The sequence below is a fragment of the Coregonus lavaretus genome (assembly GCF_964263955.1).
Source record: "Coregonus lavaretus genome assembly, chromosome: 34".
NCBI lineage: Eukaryota > Metazoa > Chordata > Actinopteri > Salmoniformes > Salmonidae > Coregonus > Coregonus lavaretus.
In genome coordinates, this window is record NC_140021.1 from 24597133 (window position 1) to 24624998 (window position 27866).

The 27866-nt window shown below is 40.8% G+C and overlaps 1 protein-coding gene across 1 annotated transcript in view; it reads right to left on the bottom strand.

Moving 5' to 3' along the window:
* The window catches only part of LOC311109169 (cadherin-10-like), a gene marked incomplete at both ends in the record, with an annotated part of 50087 nt that extends 31443 nt beyond the window's left edge, over positions 1-18644 (bottom strand). Inside the window, 2 exons of the mRNA XM_084152002.1 lie at positions 1023-1317; positions 18429-18644. Of these exons, the coding sequence (XP_084008128.1) occupies positions 1023-1317; positions 18429-18644 (511 nt within the window). The remainder of the gene's footprint in view (positions 1-1022; positions 1318-18428) is intronic.
* Positions 18645-27866: the final 9222 nt, after the last annotated feature.

The following is a 27866-nucleotide window of genomic DNA, read 5'->3' on the forward strand; positions in this document are numbered from 1 at the left end:
TTTACCACAGGCTCAGCAATCCATGTCCTTATGCCAGCATGTAGATGCCTGATATTCTGCTTTGCCACAGTGGAAGCATGTGCCTTGATTTCCCTGTCTCTGATTTCAGTTGCAACTCTGTGAACATTTCCTGATGAAATGAACTGCTGAGCCTCTTTAGCAGCTAGTTCCATGGACACACTGACTGTAATAGCCTTTGCCAAGGTCAGATTACTTTCAGTCAATAGTCTCGTGTAGCTTCACGCCTTAGCTCACATGCTAGTCTGTCTCTAATGGTGTCATTTAGAACATCATTAAACTCACAGTGCACTGATAGTTTATTTAATGCAGCAGCAAACATGTGTCACTGATTCTCCCTCTTCCTGATTTCTTCTGTGGAACCTTTCAGCAATAACTTGTGGTTAATTACCTTGCCTGTTTGGCTGTAGCAGACTGTGGAGTGAATTAAATGTCTTTGGCCCCATAACACTAAATAATTTAGGCACAATTTTGTCCTCATCAATGTCATTTGCAAGAACAAAATATACAAACTGTTCTGTGTATGAGCTCCACTGCTCAATACTTTCATCAAATGTTTCCAACAATTCCAGCAATTCCAGCCACTATTCCAGTCACAGTTAACCAGTCAATGATTCCATCATTATGTGAACACGATAGAGGACCATTATTTGCCATATTGGCAAGTAGGTTTTTATTTAACTTGCAATTACACATTCTATTCATTTGTGGGCTCATAATTGGAAATGTATTCCAGTTTGCCCGTTTGTTTGTATTTGTGCCTACTGGTTAATATATATATTATCTTAATTCATTTTAGTGCAATGAGGTAAAACCTTCACTAAAGATTCAACCTTCCACTATTACGTAAGCATATTATGGAGTGAATAACATGATTTGATTTCCAGTTAATTATCTCTGCCTTTGTGAACTAAGTTTAACAAATAATTGTCATTCACATTTCTTCATAGACATATAGCATCACAAAAGGACCAACTCAGACAAAAGCAGTTGTTTTTACTCACCTACGTCAGACATCTCCGGGACACTGGCGAAATAGATGTATTTTGAGAACTTTGGCTCATTGTCGTTGATGTCGTGGATCTTGATGTTAAATTCAGTATCAGCCTCCAGTGTCTCGTTGGTCCTCTTGTCCACCACCTTAGCGTGGAGTGTGTATATGGCCCTCTCCTCCCTGTCCAACCTCTTAGTGGCGTGAATGTCACCTGAGTTCTCGTCTATTAGAAACAAGCTTCCCACCCCGTCTCCAGTTAGAATGTACTTCACGTTACCATCCCCTCGGTCCATGTTGGAGTGCAGCTGTGGATAGAAAGAAAGAAAAGCAGTGTGAGAGATTTATTTTGCATTGGAGAGAGCAATCAGAGTCGGTTAGAAAATTTGAAATGTACACAAAACAAAAATAGCAAGTACAGTTGGCAGGTTTATGTAAATAACAGATTCTACATGAAATTCACCATTACAGCTTTATATCTGCCTTGGATTAGTCTCTCTGGACAGATATTCATATACAGCCAAGCTAGCTATAACATAATAATAATAAGCCATTTAGCATTTATCTTGAGATTTTGATTATTGCTCACTATATTAGCCTTGGATACATTCAATCCACAGACATTTGATTTCAGATTTTTTTATTTACTCTTGGCTGACCATCCCTCACAATTTCTTTACTTCATTTGTACATTTGAGAAATGGAAAAACAAGAATGCTAGCACAAGCATGCTAGCTCAGATACTGATCTAAAGATAATGGTTATTGTTTGGATCTAATATGGTTCTTGCATGGACCATGTATTCCACCTGTTTTGGGAAAATAAAATAAAAAAACAACATGGTTGCTCCGAGACTGCTCTGTTTGACACAGAATATCCATCTTGAATCTTGTATTCCAGCTGTTTCTTAGCAACGTGAGTGTGTACTTAAAGCTTGTCCCTCAAATTGATTGCAATGCTTCTTAGCCTAATTGTAACTGGCCCCTGAAGTGGCCATTTCTAAAGCAGGATGTGCCCTTTCTGATCAAAATAATCACATTCTGTGGGCAATTTCAAACAGACAACCCTTGAGGAGTCCTGTATTCATGTTACAACACCCACATCAATATACTCCCACATGAACAAAAATAGTATAGTATACTATTGTATGAATACTACAGTATTTATACCATAATATGCCATAGTATTCCCATCGGGTTTGCTCTTAGTGGGACTATCGTCTGTTTTTCAACAGGACAATTACCCAACACACCTCCAGGCTGTGTAAGGGCTATTTGACCAAGAAGTAGAGTGATGGAGTGCTGCATCAGATGACCTGGCCTCCACAATCACCCAACCTCAACCCAATTGAGATGGTTTGGGATGAGTTGAACCACAGAGTGAAGGAAAAGCAGCAAACAAGTGCTCAGCATATGTGCAAACTCCTTCAAGACTGTTGGAAAAGCATTCCAGGTGAATCTGGTTGAGAGAATGCCAAGAGTGTGCAAAGCTGTCATCAAGGCAAAGGGTGGCTACTTTGAAGAATCTCAAATATAAAATATATATTGATTTGTTGAACACTTTTAAGGTTACTACATGATTCCATATGTGTCATTTCATAGTTTAGATGTCTTCACTATTATTCTACAATGTAGAAAATAAAAATAAAGAAAAACCCTGGAATGAGTAGGTGTGTCCAAACTTTTGACTGGTACTGTATATAAAATATATTCCGGACTGACATTGCTCATTCTGATATTTCTTGATTTCTTTATTTGTATTATTTTATTATAATTGTGTATCTTATTTGTGTGTATTGTTTGTTATTTCTTCACTGTTGGAGCTAGAAACATAAGCATTTTACTGCACCTGCGATAACATCTGCAAAATATCTGTACGCGACCAATCAAATTTGATTTGAGTTCAGATCATGGAATTCTGAACACATCATGCGTCTACATTTAAACATGTCTACCGCGCTATATTTAAATGCCAGTAAGCATTCTGCAAAAGGAGGTATAGGCAAAATATGATAATAACAAAACAACTTGATGGCAGTAGCTAGCTAACTAGTGTAACTCGCTAACCTCTTTAGCTAGCCAGGAAGCTAGCAAAGCTAAAGGGATTGCAAACAGGTAGGCATAACCATCTATATAACTAGCCTAACAAACATTAGTTTTTCTAAATATTATCTAACTGGCTAGCATTTATAAGGCCAGCAAAAACATTCCTCATACACTAGGAAGCTATTACCTCCAATGTTATAATGAAAAGGTGCCTCTCGGTTCCAAAACACACGTTGAAGACTTGTGGAGACTTGTGGGCGGAATGCTGATGACGTCGCTCACTGTATGCACTTTCAATACGTCCAGACTGAACATAATCAGACCGCAATGCCACTTTTGTGTGTCTAGACTTGTTTTTTACATTTACATCTACATTTTAGTCATTTAGCAGACGTTCTTCAATGCAAACATTTTATTCTGATAGCAGAACTTGCATGTACTGTAAGTGTCAAGTGTATGCATGCCCCAAGTAGCCTACAAGACCCAGCGACATGAAAATGAAATCATTTCATGGAAAGAAATAAGGGAAATCAATACATCACAAGAAAACAATACAACATATATTCTTGTACTTTTGTTTCTGCTAAGCTTGGTCCAATGTACCATCTAATTGCCTCTTTCTGGACTATTCATCGTCTTGAAATAAATGTGCATCAAGTAAGTATGATGAGTGACTGGCTTGAAGCTCATTACTGCACTGCTGATACTACAGTGTCAGAGGCTTATATTTAGCACGATATCTCATGAGCCATCGCATCCTAAATGACAAGCAGTGAGGGACACAGCATCATAATATTCATGAATATTAATATCAACATACTGAGGGAGAAACTCATTATTTTCTGCAATCTGAAAACCAGGATCAACAACAATGCAACTTTGGGAAGAAAGTGAGAAATATGCAAATGGTACCCTGTTCCATATTTAGTGCAAGGCTCTGGTCAAAAGGAGGAATAGGGTTCCATTTTGGGACACTGACTATGAATACAGCTACAGTCTGTGAATAGTTTTACTCATGATGTTCATTGCAGAACATTGAAGAATATGATCAGCCAATATAATAATTTCAACATAAAATGTATAGTGGCTACTCTTCAAATGTGTTCAGAATCTCCTAAAGTCCTTTTTCATTTACCCAGTGTTCTTTACTTTCCTACTGCACATTCAGCTGATGACTCCTGCAGTATGGCTCTGTCCCAAATGGCACCCTGTTCCCTATATTGTGAATACTTCTGACCAGGGCCATTTGGGACATAGGCTATGCTTCTCAGACTCAATGGTTAATCACATTAAGAGAGAGAATTGACAGAATGAAAACAAAGAGGAGACCATCAAATAGAAGGGAAGAGGGAACATCATACAATGGAGCCATCCTGTCAGGTCTGCCAGCTAATTGGAGTTTGACAGTCCTTAGACAACACAGGACTAAGATATTACTGTATACAGGCTTGCACTTATTGAATTAGAAAAGGCAGAAAATACACAACACGCTCATACGGTAAACACTAAAAGGTAATTATTGGAGGTCCGTTTATGGGCAATCTCACAAGCCACAAGTTTACAGTACACTGTCTGTCAGTCTGTCTGCCAGTCTGGATATCTGGCAGGCTGGCACACTAGTATGGAGTGGACAATATATCCTTATACTGCATGTATTGATGCAGTATTATTCAGTCCAGTGATTTATGCATTATTATGAATAATGCAGTATTATACAGTCGATTAATGCAGTATTATACAGTCAATTCTTGCAGCAGTATGGAATCGATTAATGCGATTCATGCAGTATTACCGATTAATGTAGTATTATAGAATCGATCCATGAGTAAAATAAGTAACATAAAGTATATGACTTGCTATGATATTTCCTATTTATGACCTAGGCTATATAGAAACACTGCCATTTATATGAACTTGTCCTCCAGAAATGCAATATAGTTTGGCAACAAAATAGAATACATATAATTCAACAGGGATGCATTGGAGACGATTCAAGGTAGCACAGATAACTAGGTAATTAAAATACGGTATTGTATTTGCCTAAGTCAGGCTTGGTGGATAACAACCAAATTATGATAACTGTACTATATTACGTATTGGATCACTAAAAAATACAACTTTTACTTTACCGTGTAGTATATATATTAGTGCATTTGGAAAATATTCAGACCCCTTGACTTTTTCCACATCTTATTACGTTACAGCCTTTCTCTAAGATGGATTAAAATAATATTTTCCTCATCAATCTACACACAATACCCCATAATGACGACGTGAAAACAGGTTTGTAGAAATGTTTGCACATTTATTTAAAAAAAGAAGAAACTGAATTACCTTATTTACATAAGTATTGAGACCCTTTGCTATGAGAGTCAAAATTGAGCTCAGGTGCATCCTGTTTCCATTGATCATCCTTGAGATGTTTCTGCAACTTGATTGTAGAAATGTTGAAAGGCACACACGTCTATATAAGGTCCCACAGTTGACAGTGCATGTCAGAGCAAAAACCAAGCCATGAGGTTGAAGGAATTGTCCGTATAGCTCCGAGACAGGATTGTGTCGAAGTACAGATCTGGGGAGGGGTACCAATAACCTTCTGCAGCATTGAAGGTCCCCAAGAACACAGTGGCCTCCATCATTCTTAAATGGAAGAAGTTTGGAACAACCAAGACTCTTCCTAGAGCTGGCCGCCTGGCCAAACTGAGAAATCGGGAGAGATGGGTCTTGGTCAGGGAGGTAACCAAGAACGCGATGGTCACTCTGACAGAGCTCCAGAGTTCCTCTGTGGAGATGGGAGAACCTTCCAGAAGGACAACCATCTCTGTAGCACTCCACAAATCAGGCCTTTATGATAGAGAGGCCAGACGGAAGCTACTCCTCAGTAAAAAGGCACATGACAGCCAACTTGGAGTTTGCCAAAAGGCACTTAAAGGACTCTCAGACCATGAGAAACAAGATTCTCTGGTCTGATGAAACCTAGATTGAACCTTTAGGCTTGAATGCCAAGCGTCACGTCTGGAGGAAACCTGGTACCATCACTACGGTGAAGCATGGTGGTGGCAGAATCATTTACATAAAAAAAAAACATTTTAGTCATTTAGCAGACGCTCTTATCCAGAGCGACTTACAGTTAGTGAGTGCATACATTATTATTTTTACCCCCCTGTGGGAATCAAACCCACAACCCTGGCGTTGCAAACGCCATGCTCTACCAACTGAGCTACATCCCTGCCAGCCATTCCCTCCCCTACCCTGGATGACGCTGGGCCAATTGTGCGCCGCCCCATGGGTCTCCCGGTCGCGGCCGGCTACGACAGAGTCTGGATTCGAACCAGGATCTCTAGTGGCACAGCTAGCACTGCAATACAGTGCCTTAGACCACATGCTGTGGGGATGTTTTTCAGTGGCAGGGATTGGGAGACGAGTCAGGATCGAGGGAAAGATTAATGAAACAAAGTACAGAGCGATCCTTGATGAAAACCTACTGCAGAAAGCTCAGGACCTCAGACTGGCTTTTTCCTTTTTTTTTTTTGGGGGGGGGGGTAGATCAGCTTCCAGATAGATTGTAACTTCCATCAATGTAATTGTCTGCATCACTTCCAATCCCCCATGTAAAAAAAAAAAAAGTATATATATATATACACACACACACACATACATATCCTTTAAAAATATATATATATATTCCCCTTTATTACTTTCCAACCCCACCACCCTTTCCCCACTTGGAGTAAACTAGTGAACAACAACGCCTAGGCCTCTACTTCCAGCCCATACCCACTATCTTCTTCTTAGCAACTCTGCCTAGAAGGTCAGTATCCCGGAGTCGCCTCTTCACTGTTGACGTTGAGACTGTTGTTTTGCGGGTACTATTTAATGAAGCTGCCAGTTGAGGACCTGTGATGCGTCTGTTTCTCAAACTAGACACTAATGTATTTGTCCTCTTGCTCAGTTGTGCACAGGGGCTTCCCACTCCTCTTTTTATTCTGGTTAGAGCCAGTTTGTGCTGTTATGTGAAGGGAGTAGTACACAGCGTTGTACGAGATCTTCAGTTTCTTGGCAATTTCTGGCATGGAATAGCCTTCATTTCTCAGAACAAGAATAGACTGATGTGTTTCAGAAGAAAGTTATTTGTTTCTGGCCATTTTGATCCTGTAATCGAACCCACAATTGCTGATGCTCCAGATACTCAACTCGTCTCAAGAAGTCCAGTTTTATTGCTTCTTTAATCAGCACAACAGTTTTCAGCTGTGCTAACATAATTGCAAAAGGGTTTTCCAATGATCAATTAGTCTTTTAAAATTATAAACTTGGATTAGCAAACACAACGTGCCATTGGAACACAGGACTGATGGTTGCTGATAATGGGCCTCTGTACGCCTATGTATATATTCCATTAGAAATCAGCCGTTTCCAGCTACAATAGCCAATTACAACATTAACAATGTCTACACTGTATTTCTGATCAATTTGATGTTATTTTAATGCATAAAAAAATTGCTTTTCTTTAGAAAACAAGCACATTTCTAAATGACCCCAAACTTCTGAACGGTAGTATATATACACAAAAATATATGGGGGATTGGATATGATGCAGACAATAACACTGATGGAAGCTACAATATATCTGCAATATTAAAGCTGATCTACCACCCAAGAAAAAAGAAAGAAAATGAAAGTATTGGTGGTTCTCTTTTCTAAAGTTATTGTTGCACAAAATGAGCATTTGACAGAGGAGTATTTTTAATGACTAAAAGCTAGAATCCTTAGCTGCTACATCCATTTTTGGACTTATAAATTAATGATACAGTATATACCCATTTATTCTTGACGAATATAACTTAGATGCCTCATGAGCTAAGTTCAACTGTCGTACCCCATCAGAACACAAAATATAAGCTTTTTTTATGCCAATGTTTGTAAACAACTATAAGTGTAAACAAACACTGTATAGCCTCAAAACATGGTTAAAATGTTTCATATAATGGATGGTCAGCCCTTGCATCCATAGCCCTATTACTTTTCTCCAGCCCCATCCCTTAGCTGTTTTTAACAAAACAAGGGCTGGGAGAAGGCTTTCTTACTGTTTCAATGAAGGATTGTAGCTTTAATTCCCCTTGCACAAACACAGATAAATAGTCAGTAAAGCAACAAAGTCATTGGCAATTCTTGTCAGGTCTGTAGTGAGCATTGCTTAGTGCTGCAGAGGGGAGATATGAAAATAGAGCCCCAAACGGATACAGAATAATTATTCTCTCTCTAGTTGTCCTTGTTCTCCGGGATTATACACATTCAGTAGTGTTTTTTCAGTTTCTTCAATTTTTCCTATGATCAGTAGAGTGCTCAGGGGAACTGGAGAGCGGCAGCATTTGTTTACAAAGCATCACAGACTACCAAGAGGTTAAAAGGGGTTTTGTCCACATCAATAGCTGGGATGGAACAGCTTGTGATGTGAGCCACTGCACCCCTACAGAAACAAACTCCAGACACAAAAGCCTTCTGATTGCATTGCACTGCATTGCAAGTGTTCACACTTCAGAAAACATACTGAACAAGTATGCCTTCCTCCACGAGGACTTGGCTTGTTAAATACCCTCCCTCATGCTAATGGATGTCTGAAATGGGTCCCTGAAGATCAGGTGATAGTGAATCAGCAACTCCAAGACGCACATGTAGTGGAGTTTGACAAAAACACACATGGGCCCATTTTCATAATGCTGATTTAGTATCAGGTCCCCTGTCCATGTAATTATATTAATTGATTATCATCTCAAAAGGAAAAACTGATACGCTTTCAGCAGTCCTACTTTGAGACACTTTGTGAATATGGGCCATTCTTTGCACGGTATTTGTTAACCTTGAAGAGAAGCCATTTTAGCACCATGTACAGTTTCACCCTGTAGTCGTCAGTATAATCCTCCATGATGTACGGTATGTATAATGAGCCCTAAAAGCCTGTCAAGTATTGAGACAATATATACCATGCAGTGTTAATTTTGGCAGCCATTTTAGATTTAGTCTTAAAATACCTTTTAGTTTTAGTCACATTTTAGTCATTTCATCCTTCATTAGTTTGAGTTATCAATCTACTAAAACTCTGGAAAATCCATCTAGTTTGAGTCACATCCATTATAGTCACATGATAGTCAGTGAATCTTTTCTATTAAATAATGAATACTTAAGCTACCACTATGTCGTGACGTGACGTGACTTACTTAAATGTATGACTGTTATTTATCTAATCACCTAACTATGTTTAATTGTCACTCGATTAAATTAATCATGTAACAATTAACTGATTAGGAATTTGGGGCACCACGGAAGAAGTTGTTTGACAAGTTAGCATCTCCCGAATTAAACTCTTAGAAGATATATGTTATATATATCGATTAAATAATTACCTCTTATCAGTCTCATTCTGAACGTTGCATAATCCTTGAACCTGCAAGAACCCTAAGATTATTGATGAATCAGCAATACACAAATTGGCTTAATTATTTATTTACTAACTACAGTGAGGGAAAAAAGTATTTGATACCCTGCTGATTTTGTACGTTTGCCCACTGACAAAGAAATTATCAGTCTATAATTTTAATGGTAGGTTTATATGAACAGTGAAAGACAGAATAACAACAACAAAATCCAGAAAAACGCATGCCAAAAAATGTTATAAATTGATTTGCATTTTAATGAGGGAAATAAGTACTTGACCCCCTCTCAATCAGAAAGCTTTCTGGCTCCCAGGTGTCTTTTATACAGGTAACGAGCTGAGATTAGGAGCACACTCCTAATCTCAGTTTGTTACTTGTATAAAAGACACCTGTCCACAGAAGCAATCAATCAATCAGATTCCAAACTCTCCACCATGGCCAAGACCAAGGAGCTCTCCAAGGATGTCAGGGACAAGATTGTAGACCTACACAAGGCTGGAATGGGCTACAAGACCATCGCCAAGCAGCTTGGTGAGAAGGTGACAACAGTTGGTGCAATTATTCGCAAATGGAAGAAACACAAAATAACTGTCAATCTCCCTCGGCCTGGGGCTCCATGCAAGATCTCATCTCGTGGAGTTGCAATGATCATGAGAACGGTGAGGAATCAGCCCAGAACTACACGGGAGGATCTTGTCAATGATCTCAAGGCAGCTGGGACCATAGTCACCAAGAAAACAATTGGTAACACACTACGCCGTGAAGGACTGAAATCCTGCAGCGCCCGCAAGGTCCCCCTGCTCAAGAAAGCACAAATACAGGGCCGTCTGAAGTTTGCCAATGAACATCTGAATGATTCAGAGGAGAACTGGGTGAAAGTGTTGTGGTGAGATGAGACCAAAATCGAGCTCTTTGGCATCAACTCAACTCGCCGTGTTTGGAGGAGGAGGAATGCTGCCTATGACCCCAAGAACACCATCCCCACCGTCAAACATGGAGGTGGAAACATTATGCTTTGGGGGTGTTTTTCTGCTAAGGGGACAGGACAACTTCACCGCATCAAAGGGACGACGGACGGGGCCATGTACCGTCAAATCTTGGGTGAGAACCTCCTTCCCTCAGCCAGGGCATTGAAAATGGGTCGTGGATGGGTATTCCAGCATGACAATGACCCAAAACACACGGCCAAAGCAACAAAGGAGTGGCTCAAGAAGTAGCACATTAAGGTCCTGGAGTGGCCTAGCCAGTCTCCAGACCTTAATCCCATAGAAAATCTGTGGAGGGAGCTGAAGGTTCGAGTTGCCAAACGTCAGCCTCGAAACCTTAATGACTTGGAGAAGATCTGCAAAGTGGAGTGGAACAAAATCCCTCCTGAGATGTGTGCAAACCTGGTGGCCAACTACAAGAAACGTCTGACCTCTGTGATTGCCAACAAGGGTTTTGCCACCAAGTACTAAGTCATGTTTTGCAGAGGGGTCAAATACTTATTTCCCTCATTAAAATGCAAATCAATTTATAACATTTTCGACATGCGTTTTTCTGGATTTTTTTTGCTGTTATTCTGTCTCTCGCTGTTCAAATAAACCTACCATTAAAATTATAGACTGATCATTCCTTTGTCAGTGGGCAAACATACAAAATCAGCAGGGGATCAAATACTTTTTAGCGAGAGAGTTGGTCAGAGACAAGACGCTCAAGTGTTTTGAAAAGAAAAGAAAGGGATATCGGTCTATCATTTTTCACGTCAGAGGAGTCAAGGGGAGCGGTTTCCTGAGGGGAGCGACTCGGGCAATTTTGAAGTCAGAGGGGTAAGTGGTCAAGGATGGGCCAGTGGTCAGGGATGAGTTGATGAGGGAAGTGAGAAATGCGAGAAGATCTCCAGAGATGGTCTGGAGAAGGGAAGAGGGGATGGGGTCAAGCGGGCAGGTTGTCGGGCAGCCGGACTTCAGTATTCACAGGATTTCATCTGGAGAGAGAGGAGAGAAAGAGGTCAAGGCGTAGGGTAGTTCTGTGTGAGTGGGACCAGTGGACTCAATAGGCTGAGTGAATGAGGAGAGGAGGTCGTCAACCATCTTTTCAAAGTGGTTGACAAAGTCATCCGCAAAGAGGAAGGGGAGGGGGTGGAGGATTAAGGAGGGAGGAGAAGGTGGAAAAGAGTTTGCTAGGATTAGAGGCAGAAGCTTAAAATTTAGAGTGATAGAAAGTGGCTTTAGCAGTGGATACATAGGAAGAGAAAGGTAGAGAGGAGGGTGTGGAAGGATGATAGGTCCTCCGGAAGTTTAGTTTATCCATTTTTGCTCAGCTGCCTGCAGCCCTGTTCTGTAAGCTCGCAATGAGTCATTCAGCCACAGAGCAGGAGGGGATGACCGAGCCGGCCGGGAGTAAAGGGGACAGTGCGAGTCATAGGATGCGGAAAGGGAGGAGAGTAGGGTTGAAAAGGCAGAATCAGGAGACAGGAGGGAGAAGGATTTAGTAGAAGGGAGAGATGATAGGATAGAAGAGGAGAGAGAAGTGGGAGAGAGAGAGTGTGAAGATTGCGATGGTGCATAACCATCCGGGTAGGGGCTGAGTGGCTAGGGTTGGAGGAAAGGGAGACAGAACAGGAAACAAAGAAGTAATCAGAGACCTGGAGGAGGGGTTGCAGTGACATTAGTAGGCGAACAGTCTCTAGTAAAGATGAGGTCAAGCGTATTGCCTGCCGAGTGAGTGGGAGGGGACTGGGAAAGGGTGAGGTAAAAAGAGGCAGAGGGGAAAGAGAGAGTTGTAAAGAAATAAATCGAAGGCAGACGTCAGAATGTTGAAGTCGTCAATTACGAAGAGTGGTGAGCCATCGTTGGGAAATGAGCTTATCATGGTATCAAGCTTATTGAGGAACTTTCTAAGAATACCTGTTGGGCGAAAGATAACAACAATGTTAAGCTTGAGTGGACAAGTGACAATGACAGCATGGAAATCAAATGAGGAGATGGACAGGTGAGAGAAGGAAAAAATTGAATTTCTCCACTTAGGAGAAATGAGTAGCCCTGTGCCACCACCGCGATGACCAGATGCTCTCTAAGAGAAAACGTAGTCAGATGAAGAGAGAGCGGCTGGAGTAGCAGTTTTCTCTGGGGTGATCCATGTCTCCGTCAGGGCCAAAAGGTCAAGGGACTGAATGGCAGCATAGGCTGAGATAAATACGGCATTCTTGACCATAGATCGGCAGCTTCAAACACTGCCAGAGACCAGGAATTCCACATGGGTTGTGTATGCAGGGTACACTAAATTACAAGGGTTGCAGCCAAGGGGTGGGGAGCGTCTGTAAAGCCTACAGGTAGAGGAGCAAACTGAGATCGAAAACACACACAGTTGCAAAAGCTACAAAAGAGCAAAATTAGATCATCTGAAAATCACTAGGTAAGATACTCAAGTGAGAGAGTGGTGTGGAGCCCTCCTCTCTTTCCTTCCTTCCTCGAATAACTCTGCAGAACAACTCGGCAGAACAGTCTTTGTTTCGGTGGCGGTCTTAGTTTTGCGACACGACCGCTGCTGACACGGCCACCACTGAGAAAACAGAGGAGACTGAAGTACAAATACTAATTGCTAATTGCCTTGCAAAGGTGGAGAGCACACCTCCTGGTACTAATTGCTGATTTCCTAGAATAGGAGAAACCACAATAAAGCCACTGTTTATGAAAACAACAAGTCACAAATTGCCCTGTCCCTTAATCCTGGTTGATGTGTCAACAATCATCTGCAAGTTAATAGCAGTCAGCAGTTCACACACCAAGTAGGCTACTGGGAAGATAGGCAGCACTTAAAGTAGATCCGCTTGTATACCTTAGCTGGCAACATTGATATTGTTGCAGATTGTAACCAATGCCAACCATAATTAACCATATAGTTTATAATAAAGCCTTGATTACAGGTTAAACAATGTACAGCTCCGATTTTCTCCATCATAACCATCAAGGGGGGTAAGTAACAGTGGTGTCCTTGAAAAGGGGAGAATTTAATTGAAGCTTTCCAAAAATGCCAGAATTATTAATGTACTCCTAATATTCAACAAATAGCATTTGTTTTTCCCATAGGAAAAAAGCAACCACAACTCGCATTTGCGGACCGTGGCGCAAGAGTGGCAACTCAGATGAATGAATAACAGAACACATGGGAAAATAGAGCTTCCAATGTGCTCAAAGGAGCTTTACATCAAATAAAATGGCCATTAGTCTCATGTGGAATTCTTGTCTCGTCACATTTCCGTTGACAAAAATGAAAAGTAATTTGCAATATTTACCGTTTGTTTCCAGGGCATCTCATGTTGTTATCGTCATAGTTTTAGTCAGGAAAAATAGGTTGTTGCCTAGATTTCTTTGTCATAGTTATTGTTGACAAAATTAACACTGATACCATGAAAAGTATACATTGCATCCAATGGTTTAGTAAACCTCCTCCACTTTGTCATGGTAAATCACAACATTATCAAGTAAGCTGAAGAAAGGACTCTTATGGAAAAACCACATGAGTTCACGTGGAAAATCAATGTTTTGCACATGTAAAAAAACAACAACAACATGTGAAACCATGTGGTTTTGGAACACTTCACAAGTGATGATATTTCACATGAAGTTTCACGTGGATATTTTCCAAATGAGATTTCACAGGTGATGCCCTGCAAACAAAAGTTAGTTGTTAGGATGTCCCCGGAACCTCACGCCCTTGCAGTGTTTTCAACTTACATATTGGACACACTTTGACATACATGATTTCATTTTGTATGTTAATTTATATAGTAATTATTATTCAATGTGTCCTCACCTAGGATTTGAACTCACAACCTCTTGGTTCACTGCATTCCGATCTTCCTGCTATGCCACCATATATGTGTCAATAACTGATTTTACCTCTATTCCTACACTTTGGACTTCAAAGTAAATCTCAGCTTTGTTAACCTCTTCATCACTAGGCACCTGGCTAAAGTGCCTGCCTCGAAAATGCATGCCCAAATTGAATAGAGTATATCTCCAAAACGACAAGGGCTATCAACATAATCTTGGTAGCAAAAGAAAGGTAACACATGTGAGATGTATCTTGAAGTGAAATAATTAATGTGGGTATTACTGTGTCAGAGTACATGAAGCTAGAACACAGCATAAATTGGGAGGTTTTGATTCCGCCTGAAAGTAACTTCAGGTTTTATAGGGAATAATATATTGGACTTATGCAGCTGCAGCCCCTAAACACTATGGGACCATAGCCCAATATCTGATGAGTACTTATGTGAAGTTTGATGCCAATAAAGTAAAGTAAACCAAAGTTGTAGGGGTTTTAGTTGAAGTATGTTTAGGCAGATTACCAAATGGAGACATTTGGGTAGATTTGGGCACCATCAGTGCCATTTGACTTTTATCAGGTACCAGACAGCAAAAGGCATTTAATTTCACTAACATATCACTATATGTGTACATTCCATCAAAATACAACTGTTTTGATGTTGTTTCCCATGTTCTCCCAGACCTCTATACGTGTTCCCATTAAAATAAACCATACAATGGGAAAGTTTGACTCCAAACTGAGCAGATTTATTAGAAACTATAAACAACACATTTAAAAACAAAAATTACACACATCCCAAAACTATAAACAATGATATGGTGTCCTTGGGTGGGTTGTCACACAAAATGTAGACCCTTTTTTCTCTTCTCTATTATGCCACCTATCTTCTTCTTCCTCTTCTTCCTCCCCGACTCTTGGAGTGGCAGGCCTACCTCCACCACGCTGACTTGGATGCGCTGACTTTGAGAAAGCTTTTCCTTTTCTTTTGGGTTGAGGGCTCTTTCCAAGGGACTCAGTGTCCGATGAAGACCGTGGCCGAGGTAGGGGAGCAGAAGTGCGTTGTCTAGACAAGCGGCCAGGCTGAGGAAGAGGAGGCTCTGCCTGAGGAAGGGGAAGCTGTGGCTGAGGAGGCAGATGCTCTGGCTGTGGCTCATACCCCTATAATCATCTTCACTGTACAAACAAGACAAAAGAGAAAAGAAAATCATGACTAAAACACACTTGTATTCATTCATTGACAAATCTGACTCAAAACAGTCAGATATATAAAATAAATAGTTATAACTATGAGAATGTTGACTAAAGTGATAATTCAGTGACAAGAAATAATACACATAGCGTTCTATTGTAAGTCAATTTGCGCGTGGGCCTCTAAGCTAAGCTAGCGCTAACTTATGTTGAGCTTCAGTTACTCAAATATATATTTTAGAATGTATGTTTTGTACTCATACAATATAAATTAGTAATAGTAGTATTAGAAGTAATAAATAACAATGGGATTAAATACTCTTCTGATGCTTGAGTAGGGCCCTGGACACGATAACCTTCGTTCTCGTCGTTGGGGTCTGGTTCGTCCGGTCTAAGCAGGTCCTCATCGTCTGATTCAGAGTAAATGGGGATACATGGAGTCCAACTTTCATCTGTTACAATTAATAACGCCTCTGTAACTGTATATTTGTTACTAGAGCCTGCCATATTTGAATAAACTTTGCGTTTTACCTCCGAAATTCTAGTGTTGTGGTGCGCTCTGCGTACCCGTGCGTAATGCAGCAAGTCAACTAATATGAGACAATGAGGTGCGCACCTGGATATTTCAACAACCGGTTGGTCGATTTTGACATGTGACCCCTCTATCGAAAGCTCTGGATCTGTAGAATTAAATGAGAACAATGACAAACCACCGGGATTGCATCATATATCCAGAAGATGGCGACAAAAGAGTGCCTGTTGTGATTGAACCAAACTACTGACTTCATCTTCAAACACATTGTTGGCCATGTAAAACGATGGAAACTCATTTAAATCGACTCAGAATGAGAGAGAGACCCTAGAGTATCTTTTCAAGTGGTTTTATTCGATCAGACACTACTTTTGGTAACAGAAACCACAAAGGTAAGACGCAGTTTGTTGTTGTGATAAAAAAAATGGAAGTTTGTTACTGACGTTCTTTGATTAATAGTTTAGTGAGTGTTGGTCATAGAGGAACACGGCTATCACTGTTGGAATCTGTGAGGTAGCAGCTTTTGAATGGTGTATCATTTGTGTAGATAGGTTGAGCAAAATACGTTATCTGTCTACGAATATACGGGCATGCATGGTTTCAAAATACAGCACTGGTTTTGCTATATGCTCATATATTTGCTTGGAGTCTGAATATTATTTAATTTGGGCAACAACAGTTTAGCTAGATTCACAGTTGAGACGCTTCTCGTTCCAGTAGTGTATAACATTCAGGTATTCACACGTTTAAAAACCGTACTATGCCATTGTTTGAGATTGCGGGAGGAGTACCCCGGATATGGGGAACCTCGTGATGAAGAGGTTAAACATACACTCAAGAAAAACTATTATAATTTCATAGTGATTCAGGAGTAACATTGAAAAACATAATAGTATGCCCCACCAACATTAGACAACTATACAGAAAACTTCAAATTGCTGAAATAGGTAAATTAAATCAATGATAGTCAGATTAACTGATAACTAAAATAGCAGTGCAGATGGCACTCTTTTGCTAAGTGCAGAGATGTATTATAGGTAATGAATCTGTAAGGGAGTTCTGAAAACGCTACAGACTGTGGCACAGCACAAAATGTGAAATAAATAAGCCCAGAAGGCTTGGTGCTGGGCCTTTAAGTGCCTGTCCTTAGGCCCAGGCTTTTCACCACTCCTTCTCTCAGACACCAATTCCAGAGTGAAGCTGATGGAATTAGCGATAGCGATCAACACTAGCTTCTTCAGTAAAGCCAGCATGTGGGCGTATTTTTTTCTCCCCCTTTATTTATTGCGGCCTCATGTCATTCTGGCAGTTTGATTGTGAATGATATTGGACACCGGACGCATGTGATTGCTGTCATGCCAGGAAACTTGCCAGTGTGCCAACCAGAGACCATCAAAGAGTCAGGAAGAAAGCCAGAATGCAGCAGTCACTGACAACATCAATGGATAGCCTCTTTATAGCGGGGCCTGTTTTGTTGCCTCATCACGTATAACACAGTGAAGTGAAATATCATTGGCCTGGCTTGATTGATTCATTGTTTTCTCTCCAACACCCCCTTTCCCTCAATCTTTTTCTTTTTGTTGTTCCCCTGTCTCTCTCCAACGCGTCAGGACGATGCTATCTGCCAAGCTGGTAGTCATATCCTCCTACTCCACCCTGTACCGTGACACTTGTTTACTCTTGAGGATGTGGCATGTGATGAAAGCCAGCTTCCTCTGAGAAAATTGGCTTTCGACAGTCACCTCGTTCCCCTCCCTCAGGATGATAACTGTAGCGTCGTCTCTAACACTGCAACTAGCTCTCTGTGTTAGCACTAACACTGGTGGCTTGACAAGTCGCTCCTCTGATCTAAAGTAGGGGGTTATAGCTCTGAGAAATATTTCTGTTTTTGTGCTGTCTTATCGGTTGAAGAGCTGTGTCAACATGACAGAGGAGGCTCTCAGGCCCTTGGCGATGTGAGGTACTGGGTCAGTGATTTTGTCTAGCCGTTATGTCCGCCCTCATGTCGTGATTTGGTTATGCTGTCTGTTGTTATCCCTCACATATTGGAACATCTATTCCTCCTCCATGTGTCATGTTAAATCACTAATTTGAGTGACTGAGTCTTATTTTTTGATTTCTCTATTCCCACTTGGTTGTTTTTTAATTGTTGTGTGAATGAGAGATGGATGGCTGGAATTAGTTGCAGATTGCTGGGAGATGGAGCCCATTCCCTTAACTTATGGTTATTGACTTAACAAGCTGATCTTTACATTAAGGGAGTACTCAAGGGGTGCACTCCTCTCTAATTGCTATGGCCTAACTATTGAAAGTTATGTAAATACAACAGGAACAGTCTTTGACATAATCGATCATCTCAAGGCAGCCTAAAAAGAATGTCCCATAAAAATGGCACATAAAACCCTTACCTTGCCAACATACTGGTTGTCATTCCCTGTGTACTCCTCTAGAAGAAAGAATTGATTCCACATCCATCCTCGTTTGGAGCGCTGGAGTATCTTTCCATCATCCTTCTCCGGCAATGTTCCCAACAGATTCCCAGTATTTCCAGGTGCCACAGGCAGGGCAGTGATTGGCCGCAGAATGGAGAGCATAAGTAGCATCAGTAAGTGATTGGTTATCATGGTATCCAATCACGTGGGGAAGGAGTTCTGTATGACTAATGAGTTATGGTAATGAGCTTCTGGTAGGATGCACGCTGGAATGCAACGTCACCAAATCAGGCATTGTAGTCCTTTTCCCTTTGATAGCCTATTGATAGGAAGAAGAAAAACAAGGATGAATCAGAGAGATAACACAACAATGATATTGAATTCAGGTAGACATAATTTGTTTCAATATCCCCCCAAAGGTAATAGCGCCTGCCTGTGTCCAATATTAAGAGAAAATTGGCTTCAAAGCTGTTTAGCGTTGCCAGTATTGTAATTGCTACCGTTTTATTCCATAGATACAAAATAATGAATTATATGCTCTGCAAAATGGAATTAGACATTTCCTCAAATGCATTAATTGATTCTCTTAGCAAAGGAATTGTAGTTTCAAATTGCGTCTCAAACAGTCTGCCATTTGATCTAGTATTAGCTCTGATAAGCTAGCTCAAACCTGCTAGTTTCAAACTGCTAGTTCCAGTAAAAAACATGTGACAGTAGTTTTAGTTCATTCAAAAATAAGTTACAGACTCATTCCTAAATACTACAACTGTTTAGCTGGCTAGCTAGCTAGATGACGTGAACTTGCTGTTTTATCCATAGTTATTTTGCTTGCTAGCTATCAGCTGGCTAGCTAGTTCGATTAAACAGTCGTGAAATGACAACACATGTATCATTTCTGGAAACAAATGGCATTGAAAAAGTAAATGAAAATACAGCCAGCTAGAATTAAATTAAAGCTAGCTAGCTTGCTAGCTACTTAGCTATATATACACATTACCAGTCAAAAGTTTGGACACACCTACTCATTCAAGAGTTTTTATTTATTTTTGTACTACATTGTAGAATAATAGTGAAGACATCAAAACTATGAAATAACATATGGAATCATGTAGTAACCAACATTTTTTTAAACAAATCAAAATATATTTTATATTTGAGATTCTTCAAATAGCCACCCTTTGCCTTGATTCAGCTTTGCACACTCTTGGCATTCTCTCAACCAGCTTCATGAGGTAGTCACCTGGAATGCATTTCAATTAACAGGTGTGCCTTCCTAAAAATGTATTTCTGGAATGTCTTTCCTTCTTAATGAAAACGACAGTCCATCATTACTGTAAAACATGAAGGTCAGTCAATACAGATAATTTCAAGAACGTTGAACGTTTCTTCAAGTGCAGTCACAAAAACCATCAAGCGCTATGATGAAACTGGTTCTCATGAGGACCACCACAGGAATGGAAGAACCAGAGTTACCTCTGCTGCAGACGATAAGTTCATTAGAGTTACCAGCCTCAGAAATTGCAGCCCAAATAAATGCTTCACAGAGTTCAAGTAACAGACACATCTCAACATCAACTGTTCAGAGGGGACTGTGTGAATCAGGCCTTCATGGTCAAATTGCTGCAACAACAAACAAAAAACACAATTAAAGGACACCAATCAGAAGAAGAGACCTGATTGTGCCAAGAAACACGAGCAACGAATATTAGATTTGTCCTTTGGTCTAGAGTCCAAATTTGATATTTTTGGTTCCAACCGCCGTGTCTTTGTGAGACGCGGTGAGGGTGAACGGATTATCTCTGCATGTGTATTTCCCATCGTAAAGCATGGAGGAGGAGGTGTTATGGTGTGGGGGTGCTTTGCTGGTGACACTGTCTGTGATTTATTTAGAATTCAGCATGGCTATCACAGCATTCTACAGCGATACGCCATCCCATCTGGTTCGGACAATCATCTGTTTTTCAACAGGACAATGACCCAACACACCTCCAGGCTGTGTAAGGACTATTTTACCAAGAAGGAGAGTGATGGAGTGCTGGATCAGATGACCTGGCCTCCACAATCCCCCGACCTCAACCCAATTGACATGGTTTGGGATGAGTCGCACCGCAGAGTGAAGGAAAAGCAGCCAACAAGTGCTCAACATATGCCGGAACTCCTTCAAGACTGTTAAAAAAAGCATTCCAGGTGAAGCTGGTTGAGAGAATGCCAAGAGTGTGCAAAGCTGTCATCAAGGCAAAGGGTGGCTATTTGAAGAATCTCAAATATAAAATATATTTTGATTTGTTTAACACTTTTTTGGTTACTACATGATTCCATATGTGTTATTTCATAGTTTTGATGTCTTCACTATTATTCTACAATGTAGAAAATAGAAAAATAAAGAAAAACCCTTGAATGAGTAGGTGTGTCCAAACTTTTGACTGGTACTGTATAACTCAACCACAGTTTTCCTAGTCTGCTTCATATTCAGCTTAAGTTAGCCTTCTTCCTGTGTATTGATGAAATGGTGACTGACCACTAACAAAGCTATATCTATGAGTATGTGTTCCATAAGAAAAACAGTCTCTCATGTGCAGAGCTGTGTTGTATTGGTAACACTCCCTGGCACAAGTCACACATTTGATTCTCCATCGGGTACCGGGGTTCAATCCCAGCATCCACCCTCTTTAATATTTCATTTTTGGATCTCATTAGCTTAATTATTTGATTTGCATTCATGGTATAGTATTAATATACAAATGGCGGTGCTTCAGTTCCATCAATGGAAACAATAATACTAATTTGTTCACAGACAAAAGCAGGTTCCTTTGTTCGTTCAAATCTAATACCTTCATTGACATTATTTTCTTTTTTTCAGATTGTTGTGGTGGAATTATAAAATCTGGTCCTTGTTTGTTCACGGTCCCTCGTTAGATACACAATAAATGCTTGTCAGGATGGTGCTGGGACTACGGCCTTTCCACCAGCCTCCCACTAAATGGGCTCTTTTAGAAAAGGAGGACAAGATTTATTAGGATTAACTTCCCAAAGCAATAAATTATGTATGAATCCCCAAATTACCTATCAAGGCAGGCCCTGATGGGGACTTTGCTTCATCTAGGTACTCTATAGCGCGTGCCATGAAGTCAATAATACCTTTAGAAGTCACTGCCAGCAAGCCAATTATTCTCATCAAGCATGGGAGACAGTTTTTTTATATATTCATATATGTGTGTGTGTAGGGTATTATTAAGACAGTTTGGAAACAAAAGGGGGAGCCCATTACAGGTAGGTGGAGCCCATTTAGTGGGAGGCTGGTGGAAAGGCCATAGTGCCAGCGCCATCCTGACAAGCATTCATTGTGTATCTAACGAGGGACCGTGACCAAACAAGGACCAGATTTTAGAATTCCACCACTTTTGTTCAACAATCTGAAAAAATAACCCTAACATCAATGAAGGCATTAGATTTGAACGAACAATGGAACCATGTTTTTGTCTGAGAACAAATTAGTATTATGGTTTTCATTGATGGAACTGAAGCACCGCCACATGTAAATTAATATTATCCCATGAATGCAAATCAAATAATTAAGCTAATGAGATCGAAAAATGAAATATTAAAGAGTCTTAAAGAGCTCTGCGGAATGTAATTCATGTCATTAGAGATTGAGCTAATGCTTGTATTGACTCAAACCATGACTCTCATACAGACAGGTTATGTCTTGTATCCAAATGTTAAAAGGTTATGACAATATCAGAGAGAGACAGTTGAGATTGGGAATACTGGTATGGTCTCAGCTGTCATCCAAGGTCAAGACTTCAAAATATTAAGCGGAACTAGACCATTAATGTTGAGTCAGCGAGACCACCATCTAGCAGTTTCCCAGATGTCTAATCTCGGTAAAACACCAGAACATAAACCGATCACTAATTTCAGTAAAATTGGCAATACATGAGGACAAAGTCATAATTTTCACAACGCATGAGCTCGACAACATGCATCAACCAATAAAATGTGATATCGACTGTGGTTCTCTCTCCCCATACCACCAGATACAGAATGAAACCAAGAAGATTGGGGGACGTTGTGGGGTGCCAGTAAGCCATAAGCTGATGATGATGTGCTGTTATCACTTCACTACGTGCCCAGGGTTTGCCATGAATATGACAGGCGGAAGGCGGGCGCAGCATCCCAGAAATCGGGAAACATTGTCTGGAAATTAATCTGGGCTGATTCCCGTGATTGCATTTTCTAATTATCATTCAAGGCTGTCCTTGAGTTTTAATAGCATTCTGGATATTAAGCTTTGATGCACCATGCCTATTAAGCATTAGGCCAGTGTGTCTTTTTAGAATTCCTCCAAACCCTCCATTAAAGGATGAGCTGAGCAGAGTGTACTGACTGGATTTCTTGTCCAGATGCTATAGACTCCTCTCACTGAATTATCTAGACTTGATTAGTCCATTAAATGCCTGCAGTGTATTAAAAAGTTGTTTATGATTAGATTAGGTGGTAGAAAGCTTGAGAGGCTTGGCATGCAAACAGAAATCGTTAAATATGCTCTTACAAGTTAAGTCTTTGAGTAGAGCGTTTAATTTATGGTTGTCCATTCTGGCAAAAGCTAGTGGAATAAACACTCTTTCTATAACGCGCACGCACACACACAGACGGTCAGTGGAATTGCGCTCGCCCTTTATACTGTATGAGTATCCTGGGTGCATTTCTACTGAAATCCAAAAACCTGTCTGCAACAGCAGCCTTAATAGGGAATACATAACCACCCGGAGCCCAGCCTGGACCATTCAATTTTACAATAGACTGCTCCCTAGACCTTTATAATAAAGTGGACACTGATGACCACATCTCCCTCTGCAAGAATAAAACTTAAATCACATACATACTGTGTCTTGCTTTGCCATCATCAAACTCACTGAAGGGCACTAAGGGATACCTTACGTACCACCAGTGGTCTACAACCCATCATTTGAGAATATCGTGGTTATGACATTACATCATTCTAAAAAAATATGATAAAATACAACATATTCTATATTTGGTTTATATGATGTCCCTGTGGATGGATCGATCTTAAAAAGACAGAGAGAAACCAAACGTGGTACTTCTTGCAAATCTAAACATTTTAGAAAAACTGTGCACTTGAGTTTTAGGCAGTTGTGGTCTATTGCGGTCAAGGGATATTGATAGTAACTATAAATGGCTGTTTTGTGATTGACAGTAGGCTCTTACCTACTGATTGCACACTGACAGACCACCACAGAGCCTAAGTGCTACTACAGTAGGGCAGTGACGCAGCTGTGAAAAAGCAGCACACCTGTAAAAGTGTCCACTTGGTGGAGCCCTAGACCTTTCCAACATCGCTAGCATCCCGGCTGCCGCTGCGGTCTCTGGCAAGGCTCGACAGCCCTTTACAGATGCTCTGAAATCTGCAGCATTTTTTAAATTCTCTCTTCACTTTGTAACTTGAATACTGGTCCAAAAGGGGGTAGACTTCTTAAATATGTGAGGCCATAAACAGACAATATCATTCCCATTGAATAAATCATCACTGTAGATAGTTATAGAGTTAGAGCTGTAATTTTGATCCGAATGTGACACAATAAGGGGAAGATTATAATTTATTTCAAAGTTTATTTTGCAGTACATTTATGAGTTTATTGATCATATTTTATATTATGTGTTTTGGATGAGCCCACTATACAAAATTCACTTTGTTACAGGATCCAAGCAATTTCGAACAATGACAACCCTTCAGGACCTCATAATAAAAACTTTTGATAGACCTTTTTTATATCCAACATGTTAATTTAAAGATCGGTCCGTTATGTTTACATTTGAGAGCCATGCAGTGTGTGTGGGAGGGCAGGGATTTTCGTTTACTCATTCCAACACTGAAAGGCCAGTACATATCTGACAATAATTTAGAGAACATGTTAGTGGTTAGTTTGTGTTAAACAATAATGGCATTACACAAACGACCAAGTACAAAATGCACCCTAATAAATCACCTGTGTGACTATAAAGCTGTCTCTACCAAGCCCCACAGAACACAGCAGCAGAGAACGAGAGGAAGAGAGGGAGAGAGAGAAGAAAAGAGAGAAGGAGACAGACAGACAGACGGACAGAGAGATGCGTTCTTTGCTTAGGGGTACATACGACATCCTAACATACTCATTACCCCTCTAAGTGCAGTGCTCAAAACCCAATGATCAACCCCTTCACCCTTCCATGCATTTGAGCTGAGATAGGATCAGTAGTACAGTGCCTAACCATCAATTCTGCTCACACTTAATTACAGGTAACGTTTTGCCATCTCTACCACACACACACACACACACACACACACACACACACACACCTCTGGCAGCTGACATAATAGTCTGAATATCACTTAGCTTATTGGTGAAAGGCTGTTCATTAAAAACATCTAATCAGAGTGATACACTGGAGGAAGTAAACTGCCGTTAGCGTTCACATCTGTAAATCCACTGCATGCGCAAACACAATGCCAGTCCTATTTTGTTTAAGAAAAGTATCTGAATACCTGGAGCTACTGTTCTTCTTCTAGCACTTTCTATTTTGGAGTTTCCTAAGACTGCAGTGGTTTTATAGAGATGGAGAGGAAAGTTGACCCCATAGATTTGGTAGGACTAAAACTTATTCAACACAGAGGTCCCAGATATAACCCTTTGATTTAATGTTATTTATAAGCATGGCAGGTGTCCAAAGTAAAGAAAACTGCACGTTAACAACATTATTTAATTATTTACCTGTTCGCAACGATCCAGCACCTATCTATTGCAGGTGGGTTGTTTCATCCCACCATCCAGAAAAGTGAGGCAAAATATCCTTTAAAACAGCACAGAAAACCAGAAACCTTACCTTTTGTATTTACAGCTTAGTAGTGTCCATCTGTGTTTCTGAGTGTCATGCTACTCTGTCCCTACTCCTCACGTAGCAGTGCTTAGAGGTGGCGCTTATTCTGAATCCTCTCGGCTGCACTTACATTCCAAGACTGACAACAGTGCTGCGAGAGCTAGTGTGTGTGCAAGTGTCTGTTCAGCGTGCTTCTCTCCCTCCCTCTACCTCGCTCTCTTTCTCCACCCCCTGCCTCTCTTTTTTCTCTTCTCCCCCCACCCTCTTTCTTCCCAACCTCTCTCTCCCTCCCCATCTCTCTCCCTCTTTCTCTCTATCCCTATCGGTCTCTCTCACTGACTCTCTCTCCATCCCCCCCCCCCCCCCCCCCCCCCCCCCCTCTCTCTGCATCACTTCTTGCTGTGGATGTCAGGGAGGCTGAAGCAGAGAAGAAAGAAAGAGAGAAAGAGAAAGAACAGAAAAAGGAGCAAAAGCAACAAGGGGACAAGGAAAGAGAGAAGGGAGAAAATAGTGTCCTTACTCCCAGCAGTTGACTACAGCAGCAGTGGGATTGAGGACGGCGGAGGTTCGGAGGCTGAAGGGGGGTGGACTCCTGAATGGAGAGAGAAGGGGAGAAAGGCAGCTATGTAGAGAGGAGGATCCCTAGTCTAAGCTAGGATGTACTAAACAGACCAGCTACTCTGATAGATTGACTCTGATGTCTAAAGTAATCGTCCCGATCTAATCTCCTTTCAATGACAGTGGAATGAAGGAGAAACCGGCCATAAGTTGTAAATAACCCTCTCAGAGGGGGGATGTTTCTCCATCTCCATCGCCGCCTGGTGACTTGGCCGACCGGCCGGCAGTGAAACTTAGTGTGTGTGAGCAGGAAGTCCGTCCGAGCAGGCAGCACTCCGTCATATCTTTTCATTATGTGCTTCGTCTTGGATGCATATCAATATATCTCTTCCACATTCCCTTTTGAAAGTGATATAGCATTTTAATTTAGTTGAGGGAAATGGAGAGAGATAATATATCATCACTGTGGTGTTTGATGCTGAGGACAGAGAGAGAGAGAGAGAGAGAGAGAGAGAGGGGGAGAGAGAGAGAGAGAGAGAGATTGAGAGACAAGAGTGGGACAGAGAGATGGAGAGACAAGAGTGGGACAGAGAAGGCATCACATGCCAATACACATACATGCACCTTGAGCTGATAAATGATATGTGATGGAGAAACTTTGCAATGCATGGGTTGCCACTCAGGTTCTGCAGTCTGAATTAAATATTTAAGGAAAGCAGCAGCAGTTCCGCTAGCTCTCATCCCAGCACAAGTTGTATCTCCCACTATCAGTGTGGATAGATGATTAACTCGACGTCCCTATGGGCCTTAGTCAAAAGGTGTGCACTATGTTGTGAATAGGGTGCCATGTGTGATGCAGACAAATTGCACCTAATAAATAAATCAAAATGCAAACAGGCTAAACTAATTAACACAGGCACAGGCACTAAGGTAGCCTTTCTCTGATGTGAAGCCAAGTCCACATCATTCACAATTAACAGTTGTGTTGTTTCTGCTGTCATGCTATATATACAGGGTAGCTGTCTGTGTGTGTGTGTCAGTGTGTGTGTGTGTGTGTCAAGTGTGTGTGTGTGTGTGTGTGTGTGTGTGTGTGTGTGTGTGCGTGCGCCTGTGTACGTGAGTGCGCATGTGGTATGGATGTGTGCCCAGGTGTGTGTGTGTGTGTGTGTGTGTGTAACAGGCCAGTGTAAAAACCAGGCCATTTTGTACATATACAGAATATGTGTTTTAATATACCTGTTATTTATATCCCTGGGAGGTTAATTATGTTGTTATTATTGAGTCCAAACAACTCCGTGCAAACATCAGGAAAGAAATCAGCCGCATTGTTTGTCTGACTCTGGTTTACACCTTAAAAATAAATAAGTTTGAAGCAAATAAGGTTCATGAGAGAGATGCAATAGGGGAACTATTGTAGGGTCCCTGAAGAACCATAAATGGGATGGTTCTGTAAAAAAACGTACAAATATCAGAAATCAGAAATGTTTGCCCCCCCCCCCCCCCACCGAATCAGAATTGAAGACTTGCGGTAAGGTTTTAAGCCATATTTGCATATTTCCAAGGGTGCCTTTGAGTGTTTTTTAGAGTACCTAGTACCACCCATTACTATATTTTCTGGTGACAGAGACATGGTTGTTGCATTCATTCATTTTCAGTCCGGTGGCATTCACGTGTATACCTTGTAATTAAAACTAAATGATTTAAGACAATACAATACGTATTTCATAAGGCCTTCTTTTAAGTGCCTAGTTTTACCCTAATACAGTCGCCTGAAACTCATATTATTGGAATCCAGCCAGAGTCGGGATATCCAACATCTGGAGAAAAAAAAATCACCTGCAACCTGCATTCAGAATGAATGCCAAGATTGGGAAGACTAAGATATGGGACTACCTTAATTAAACATCTAAACTGGAACAACAATTTCAGTAACGGGTGCAATAAATCCAAGTTACAGATTGGAATAGTTTAGAAAAA